General features: G+C 33.2%; 1 protein-coding gene across 1 annotated transcript; it reads right to left on the reverse strand.

The window, feature by feature from the left end:
* Positions 1–2,714: 2,714 nt before the first annotated feature.
* Positions 2,715–9,694, reverse strand: LOC102660617 (kinesin-like protein KIN-14M). The gene is given in 9 exon segments (XM_041006178.1): positions 2,715–2,848; positions 2,851–2,917; positions 3,021–3,182; positions 3,517–3,626; positions 3,733–3,871; positions 3,947–4,093; positions 4,264–4,338; positions 4,427–4,636; positions 9,653–9,694. Coding segments are annotated over 9 exon segments (1,086 nt in total).
* Between the last annotated feature and the right edge of the window lie 661 nt (positions 9,695–10,355).

Genomic DNA, 10,355 nt, shown 5'->3' on the forward strand with positions numbered 1-10,355 from the left:
CAATTTGATGTGTGCCTATTTGATGATGTCCATAGAAAATCTCTTCTAATGAATTTAAGAACAGATAATTGCACTAAAGAATTTTTAGAGAGAGAGTGTGTATGTAAGAGAAATAGAGAAAGTTATGGATGGTTTTGAAATTGAGCTTTGGAAAGTTCTAATATTATGTAAACATTGATCATTTATAAATCAAAATGTTAATCTTGGAAAAGCATGAGTACATGGCATATGATTGTGGTTTGATCTGACAAGTACCTTCTTGTTGTACGAAGTGCATAAAAAATGAGTGCTAATTGGTTTCATTTGATTAGACTGTTGGCAATACAGGTAAACTTTCTATTGCCCCATGAAAAAAGGAGACATTTAACTGTATATCATTTTGTTATTGTTTACTTTATCAAATTACTTTTTATCATGCACAAGTGTGTGTGCACATGCTGCTCTCAAAACCTATTTGTGATTGAACTTTTGATTTATCATTGTGATAGTCTAGCAAGCCAGTCAGGCTGAATTCCAGGTAGCATTGTAGATTCATAAAGAAGTTGAGCCAATGTTCATTGGGTAGATACTCATGAATGAGAAGAGCTACACCACTACAAATAACATATCCAATGGGTAGATACTGATGGTCATGCATTTGACAAAAAGGAAAAAACATAAAGAAAAAGAATTGTAAAATAAAAATAATGGCAAAAGATATCACTAGAAGTCTAGAACTACAGAGAAAAAAAAAATCATGAAAACAAAAATATAGCACCAACTAAACTGTACAAGGGCAAAGTAGAGAGTTCTCCGTTATTAATTTTGAAGATCCTTTAAAGATTATTTCTTTCTTCTTAATGTTTGACTCCCTATCCAAACAGTTCTGCAAATGGGGCTAAGACATGCATCTATGTTATTAAAATAACTCCTACACACAAGTAGATAAAGCAAAGTTTGCCACTTCAAAATGACACCCATTTAAAAGAAGGGAAAAGTGTCAATGAAAAAATAAAGGAACCAACACTACTAGAAAAACATGATTTGACGACGCACATTCTACGTTGGTGTTGAAGAACCCGTCGTAGTTGTCAACACGGTGGCATTTACGTAATTATATAATATTTTTATGTGGCGCGTTTGTTGTACAACGACATTTGTCTATAACCCCGTCGTTGTAGTTTTGATGGAAGTCATCAAAGACGGTGCTTGTAGGTACACTGTCCTAGAAATAGTCACATACAAAGTCGGTGTCATTAAACACCGTCGTAAATTTTGTTGTTTATATAGTCTCGCGGTAAACACCCTCTCTCGTACCCTCCAAAAACCTAGCGCCCCCACTATTGCCTGAACTACTTCATCCCACCATGAACTCCGTCCCGCTACCACCTTGACGTTTTGATTCCTGCCGTGAAGTACTTGAAGCCGAAGTGGACCTGCTGCTCCCACCACCGCCACGTAGCCGAAGTCATGCCTTTTTGAGTGGCGTTGCCACCTTTCGAGTGTTCCTGAAGGTAAGGATGTCGAAGTTTTTGAGTTCTATTTTGGAAATGGTTCAATATGTTATAGTATTAAGGGTTTTTGAGTTGTTCTTTGGTAATGCTTGAATATGTGATTATCGACTTGTTCACTTGCCTTGACAATGTCATCGTTCAATATGCAAAAAGGATTTGAAGCAAAATAAGTGAAAATCGTGCCCTTTTATGTTTAATTGTTAGTATTTGAATTGTTTGTGGTTGTACCTTTACTTAAACAAGAAACCCTCTTTCCCAATTGGTATCCCATCTGATTTCCAAACATGCTCTAAGACGCTGATATTGAGAAAGTGATTTTCGAACATGCTGCAATCCCTTTCCACTCATTGTTCATGTTACTGTACTAGTGTTGTTCACACTTATCGTGGGGAAACTCTGCTCGGGAAAAATGTATTGTTATAACCATCATTTGAAAAAAATAAATTGTGTGAAACAAGTTACTATAGTATACATCTATCAACTGCAGGCTGCTATTTGGAACTAAGTACGAAAAGGTCACTCATAGAAACTAAGTACAAAACGGTGCGTATCTTCTGAATCTGAAATACAGTTTTGCATCTGTTTCTATTGGTTCCAGGCTGTTATTATATGGGCTCTCTTCAGACTTTTTCGTATTCTCATATTTCATACCTGTGTTTAGTTCAAATTGTCAACTCATAGAAATAATGTTATTTTGTTCTTCAACGCCTGCATAATATTGAAATTATGGTATGCAATTCCTAATAATAAAACCAATCTTCATATATTTTTAATTTTAAATAGATATTGTATTTTTATGATAGATGTGCCAACATAGATCCAGAATTCTGGATGTTGATTCTGTCTTTGTTAACTGTGGCTTGTTAGCTATTGGAAATTTGGTTTTGTACTCATTTTATTAGATTCCAATAAGATTGTCTTAGTGAATGATAACTTTAATCTAGACCAAAAAAACTATTGGAAATTTGGAATAGGGAAAGAAAGCCATAGAGAATGGGCAACGACATCTTATATCAGTGCATGCGATTTGCCTCTGTGTCCAACTTGAAAAATTGTGAAGAGTGTAAAATTTATTATCTCCTTAATTAGGACAACATAGCATCACCTTCATATATAGCTAAAAGATGCAATAGTTTGTTACACCTTACAAGACAATAGAATAAACACTAGAAATTAGTTTGTTACACCTTACAAGACAATAGAATAAACACTAGAAATTAGTTACCTGCTATTTGCAGGTTGATTTAAAAGAAATGCAACCTCTTTAGCACTATGAACATCCACTACTGTGAGATCAGAAACTTGTGTATTTCCATTTGCGTCATGTTTGATTGTATATTGTTTTCCAGGAGTACATTTTCCATGCGTGTTGTTGTAGATATCAGATCACGGATCGTTTCATTGTATATTTCCAACATTGACACCTGTAAATTTTGCAAGGAAAACCTTATCAGCAATTCTGTGTCATATTTAAAATTTTATACAAATTGCAATGGTGAAAAATCAAGAAGAAAAATACTCTGTTACTTACATTTCATATTTCCAGCCTTGAGGTTGTTGAGACTGCTTTGTTTGAAATATTTGCTCTAATGAACGAGGTATCAAGCCCTTCTCCTCTGGATGTCCTGGCCTTCCCATCATTGTATAGGTTTTCCCTGACCATGTCTGACCATAGGCAAAGATGCAAACCTGGAAAAGAAAAAACATCACCATATTATTAGACATCAATGTATATAGTATATATATTGATTTACAAACATTCATGCTAGAAAGGCAACATCCAACACCAAATCTAACAGATAGACATGTGTCTCATAACACTGATATGTCAGAACCAAAGAATCAAAGGGCAAAGAAGGGCAAAAATACAATACAACATGAAAGTGAGTAGAGAAAATAAAGGGTTTTAGAATTCTGCTTTTCCAAAATTGACTAGTAATAGTGCATTAAATGGTTGATCCATATGTATATACGATTTTAAATGAATAGTGCTTTAGAGATAACAGAAGAAATTTGAAATTACCTTGTAACCATCAAGAGCACTTTGTACAAGCTGTGAAATTTCTACAAAAACTTCTTCTTGTGATGCCTCTGGTGTAAAAACTTTATCAAATGTAAAAGAATGTTTTTGGCCTAAGAACAAAACAAGAGCAACATGAGTTGATATTTTTACAGCACAATCTAATTCAAGGAAAATGAAATAAGAATTGTTTAAAATACATGATCACAACAGATATACCATTTTGGGCTAGGTCAATGGCTCGTCCAGAAGTTTCCATTGATGTTGGATAACTGAAAATCTTGCCTTCTGTGCTACAACTTTCATCAGCTAATAAAGGCCTCACTCGACAGAATACACGAATGTTCCCTTTTAACTCCTGTTAATATGATGATTATTAAGGTGTCAATTATTATTTTATTATTATTATCAACGTTTTGGTTCAGGGAATTACCAAAATGGTATTATGTAATTTTTTCCTCAGCCTCTCCTCTTCTATAAGTTTATATTCTGCATCTGCTAAGCGTCTTTGTAACTCATTCACAAATTTTTGTTGTCCTTTGTACTCTGTCCTTGTCTCGTATGCAGATATATTAGACACCTAACAAGGAACAAAATCTATGAATAAGATAAATAATCATCATAATGTATAAGTCAAGGACCAACAAAAGAATTAAGCAATTAGGTAAAATTTCACATTCTTTATCTAACAAATATATCAAATGGTTCTATACCTAGTAGTATACAACTTTTAAAAAAATTCTTGATTACCTGCAGTTTCTTCTCCGCAGTTGCTAGTTGCTCTTCCAATGCCTTTATCTGATTATCTTTGAAAGAACATTTTTCCTGGAGGAAGGAAGCTCATCCTCTCATGACTCCACAATAACAGAATGGTGTGATATTTAATAAAAATAAATAGGGTATACAAACCAACCTCCATATCATTAGCTTTTAAGGTCAAGCTGTCCAATTCAGTGGAGGAGTGTTTCCTAGATTCTTTAACTTTCTCTAATTCATAACTTAAAGTTTGTACTTGAGATAATTGTCGGTCTCGCTCATCTCTTACTTGTTGCAACTCTCCTCTAAGAGAGGAAACTTCTGTAGCCAGGACATCCTTCTGTTTTATAGCCTCCTCTTGAGAAGACTAATAAAAGAAACATGGAAACTAGGTAATATGCCAGCTGCATGATAAGTAAGAAATAAAAGAGAACAAAAAAGACAGCAAAACAAGTTCAATAACTAGGGTCATCGGAATTTTTTTGAAAGATTAAGATAGTTATCTTAAATCTAAAACCAAAAATTACATGTGCCTAAAATTAAGATAAAAAAATATAAAATAAAGTATTACAACAACTCTTACAACTCTGCAATCAACTAAACTTGGCAGGATATTAGCACTTTCAGTTCTTTGATCCTTCTTAACAAGGATTCTTATGAGATCTTTAGGGCAGATATACCTTAAGATCATATAGTTTGCACTTTCCACCACTAAAAATAATGCAGAAAGACCAAAAGCATCAGGTTCTGTAGGAGTAACATCTTGTTACTCTATGTTATTTTCACTAATATTCCAATTTCTTTAATATATGAAAAGTGTTATTAAATTCTTGCTCGTGTTTGTATGTTTATTAATAAAAGTTTTAAAATGATTTGGATAAAATGGTTTTTTTGAAATCAATCTTGGTTAAAACTAATTTTGAAGTGATGTATCATTTATGTTTTGTTAGTAGTAAAATTCAATATTTTATCCAACAATGCGAGCATTGTCAAACATATTGCTTCAACTTAAAATCCAATTACTTTGTTTGAATCCTAGTACATAGTTGTCTTAAATACTTGAAGGGAGAATTTTACTGTCAATAATGGTGATCTGTGTTGGAAATTAAAGATTGTCTCAAGTGGAAGATACATGTGATTAAGACAAAAATACTTAAAATCCAATTATATATTCATATACAGCATGACATTAACTGGAATGACAAGCAAAATTTTACAAGACAGGCGTACTGGATGAATAAATGAAATTGTTGGTTGTGAAATAATGTTATTTTCAGTTATGTTGTATAATTTATCCCCTATAGGTTATTAAAATTTTCCCATTGTCATTTCTCAGGGTTTTTAAACATAGGACAACCAAGTGTTATTGCCATTGAGGATCCACAGGTTTTGTTGGAAGAACTGCCTTTTGCTTTTATAAAAATGAATATTTTCTTTTTGTCAAAATAAATAAAGCAAGAAAGTGGTCTGTATATGATGGATTTTTCATGATTTTCCTCTTGCTTATGTTTGCATTTCTCAGTTATGAGCTTATTTCAATTTACTTGGGAGGAGTTTTTTTTTTTTTTTGTTATGGGTGGGGATAAAATAGGGGGTTTGATTATTGCTGTTGTCAGTTTCTTTTAGTGGACTCTTGATTTTGTAGAGGATATTGAACAATTATGTCGTATTCTGTAGCTTCTTTGAATCTCTTTTGCTTCTCTTTCCAAGCTGCATGATATTTGATAATTTTCCTTTAGTCATACTTGTTCTGTCAGTTGCATTCTTCCACAACCTTTCTCTCTTTATTTGGTCTTTCTGATTTTTCAAAAACAGAATATTTGGAGTCACTATTACCATTTACAAAGCGACTAGTCCCATGCTATTTTGGAGCAGTTGCTGAATATTTTACCCAGGAATATATTAAAAGTGGAAATTGGAGATATTTGGGAACCAAAATTCTAGGAAAAAACTATTCATACTAGGGTAGTATACGACAGATTATCTAAGCTGGGGTTGAATAGTCTTGGAACTCTGTCTTCACTGCTTTCTTTAGTAAATGCCTTGCAATTTATTTTTTTTATAATATGAAGTTGATTAGCACAAATTATTTTGTACATATTAGGCAAATTTTTGTCATAGATGTGGTTGATTGACTAAAGTTTTATTATTTTTCTGGCTGAATTAGGAACCAAAGAATCACATTGGGAAGAACTCCTTTAATTATTTGCAGGTTGGTTTATTTTTTCTAGTAATTGGTATTTATTATAATAGTTTTAAAAATGTTTTTCAAATTCCACAAATGACAAACATGTATGATGCCTGAAAACATGTATGCGTTTTTCCTTTTTATTCATGGCATGTAATTGTTCTTTTGAGCCCTCTACTATGATCTTTATTATGTCCTTTTGTCGCAATATCATACAATTACTAATGGAAATAGCTGACATGCGATTTCAAGGGGTTGCATAATGTGTTATTTTGTTGGTCTTCTAAAATGACCCTTTGTGACATATAGGATCAAGACGTATGATCCATTCAATTCTTTTTACTAAACTACTTGACCTTTTTTAATCTTTCATGTCATATTAAGCAAGTATTTTTACATGACTAACTTAGCAACATATGATATCACGTCATAATTGTGTGCCACATTAGTTATTTTTTCTGTTAGCATTAGATGATACTAACTAGGACTTGCTTCCAGCTTATATATAACAGCTATTTTGTCTTTTCCTCATGTTGTTCCTTTAGAAACCTCTTCCGCACCACCGTGGAATTTTCCTGCTCCTGTTGCACAAAACACACTATTTTTTTGGCTCAGCAAAAGTAGATATATATTATATATATAAAAGAGTACGAGAGGTACTATAGGTACAAGTATAGTTTAAACACATAGTTGGTTCAAAAGATGAAATTAACATTTAGCTATTATGGACCAGCTACACCCCATAACTTAAGTACATATATGTTGCACCTCTTGGAAGAGGTCTCAGCATGTATCCTCCCTTTCTAATTACACAAAGGCATGTGTCAAATTGGAAGACCATTGATTAAAATGTGTATCGAAATCTTTCTCCATAGCTTTAAGCAAGGACCAGACTAGAAGAAGTGCTTCATCCATCAGCTTGCTTGCATTAAAAGTTTGGTTATCAAAGACCACCTTATTTCTATGTTGCCATATGGTCCTTGTGAGGGCTATCCACCAATAGCTCCATCTTATATCTTTTGTTCGTGTAGCATTCCTTCGGCTGTGCTGCATGAAATGATCTTTCTGTTCTTTCGGGAAACCACCCACTAATTAACCCATGAGAGTGACTCCCACCACAAGGGGAGGACCTTACTGCAATTGAAGAAAAGGTGTGCTGCAACCTCCTCTGAATTGTTGCATAACGGGCACATTGGGTCACTTATCTCTACTTCTCTCCCTCTTAGATTCATCTTCGTTGGTAAGAGGTCTTTGATAAGCCGCCATGTAAATACCGCTGCCTTAGGTGGTATCTTAAGTTTCCACAAAAGCACAAAAATCCCATCCTTTGTGTCCCCCCTTATTTCCTCTGATTCTATTATAATTCACGCTTGTCCTTGTCCTTGTGCTGGTTCTTTCAACATAGGGTTTGCACTTTTTAATCAGAAGTAGCCAAGACCAGGTACAGAAAGTACCGTGTTAGTTAAAAAAAAAACTTTCATCAATTATTATGAAGTTTATTCAGTAGAGTAGCCTTGTAGGTGAACTATGTGTCAGCATTTTGAAGTTTGATTCTCTTCTATATTGATTGAATAGTTGTGTGTAGAAACTAGAAAGGTCAGTTCAAAACTTCAAATATTCAAAATGAGTATCAGGCAGAAGCTGCAGCAGATAGTGATTTGGACCAGCCTTGATTTGGAACAAAATTTCGGTAATTTTTTAGTACTTAATTTCTTCTAGTTCTCCTCTACTGTTTTTTTTTTAGAAAAAAATAAATCAAAGAGTAGAGTAAAATTCACTAATCATCTTAGGAATTTTGTGAAATTACACAAAATTTTCATCTTTTTTTAACATTTTTAGCAACATTTGAGGAATTAGTGTAATATAGAAGAAGTGTTGGTCTAATATTTTTTAAATAATTAAGAAAATTAGTATAAATGTAAAAAAAATGTATAATTTCACAAAAACTCGTGGTTAGAATTTTTTTTAAAAGGCATGTTAGAGTAATTTACTCCAATACTAATAACCATACATGATCAAAGTCTTATTTTAAAGGAAAAATAGTGCATATATTCTAGGAAGCAATTATTTGTTGCTTTTTGTTACTTTGGTTCTTTGATGTGAAAATGTTGGGGGAGATATGTGTACTTAACATGCTTCCCACACTGTAAAAAACAAGGACTCCACTTAATCAGATGTCCACAATTTTACTACTGTTACTTTGTCGGATTTCCCTTGACTGGAGTACCACGGTAGTTATATTGTAACAAGTAGCTACGTCCTCTACCATTATCATGTACTATCATAGAAAGAAGAACAACATTATCATTTAGAGAGTGCCTTTATTATTAAGATTCCACTCATGCCTTTTCTTTGACCAATAGAAGATGCAAAGAAGGAGTGTGCTTAAAAGAGTGTATTCCTGTCATTTCTTTTGGGAGAAAGATCAATTTAGTCATTTGCCAATAGGTTTTTCTCCCATGACCTATATATGCACTACATAGTACATAGTCATACTCACATGCTTGTCCGCATGCCCCCACTCTAAACTGAAAACGTTGAGGACAATGGTAACTAATTGATGAATAATAGTAACATCCAAAAATCCAATTACATAGTTGGCTCCAAGCAGATAGCTAGAGCCAACAAATCATGACACTTAAAATTCTTCAAGCAAGTTTGCCTCCCCATAACCATTTTCATCTTGTCGGCAAGGTTTAGGTCTTATGAATGTTAACCTTTAATCTAGAAATACCTTCAAAACATCTAAACACAGTTACATCCCCACAGAAACTTTATCATTAGCTTATCACTTAAATCACTCATCTGCAACCCAAAACCATAAATTAACTTCCCAATCTCTGTTGCCCTGTCACATAAGCCTACTCAATCCCAGCCACTACCAGGCAGAGGTAAAGGAGCTTAAGAAAAAAGATAATAATTCAAGTGTACTAGCTAGAACTTCAAATATTTGAAGCTTGGCTACCTCTCATTATGTGTCTCTCTCAGTTGAACTTAATGAGAACTTAATGATAATAATTCAATATTTTTTTATCAAATCAACACAGTAACTCATGCTTGTGTTCCTTTGCAAAAAGAAGAGAAATAAAAAAAAATCAAGTTATGGTTTAGAGGAGAAAGATGATGAAATAGTTTTTGTATTTTGCTAACACCCCTATCATCAATTCAAGTAGAGGATGCCAACCTTTTTCATACCTTGTCGATGGTGGTGCTAGAGGTGGCATTATCATCAGTCATGATTTATTGTTTTTAACTTGCGATGGACAATAGCCCCAAGAACTAGAGAAGGTAGTTTTTTGTTTTTCGGATCAAACAATAAAATAAACAAAGGGCTTTAATGCAAAAGTGTGCAAAGGGTATTTTAATGATCTTGACAAGGAAAAATGAGAAGTTAGGGATGAAGAAGGGTTGAAAGAGAAGGTGGTTTTGGAGATGAAGAGGGATTGAGAGAAAAACATCAACGATTTTGTTAGGATTTTATTTTATTTGTAGTTTTGGATACTTTATATTTAATATTTATTAGGTGACACGATATGTCACCTCAATAAGAATTGTAAGTGATATGTTGGGGTGCCAAAAAAGAAAAAGAAAAATATTTAAAGGAATCAAATGTACATTATAAAACTGCTAAAATATATGTCTAATTAAGATTTTTAAGGTAGTTTGTTATGATTCAGAATAAAAGACCCTTTTTTAGTGTTACTACAAAATATTTGATTAATTTTAAAAATCTCTCACAATATAAGTACTAAAAGTATGATATAGAAAATAGGAAAAAAAAAGTCGTTTAACACTATAAGAGTATTTTATTACAAATATAAATTATTAAAAAAAAATCATCGGCATAAACAACTCTTGAACTCAAAGATGGGTCATCAATGGGGATGACAATGAGCAG

This window comes from Glycine max, chromosome 10 (genome assembly GCF_000004515.6).
Source record: "Glycine max cultivar Williams 82 chromosome 10, Glycine_max_v4.0, whole genome shotgun sequence".
In the NCBI taxonomy this organism is placed as follows: domain Eukaryota; kingdom Viridiplantae; phylum Streptophyta; class Magnoliopsida; order Fabales; family Fabaceae; genus Glycine; species Glycine max.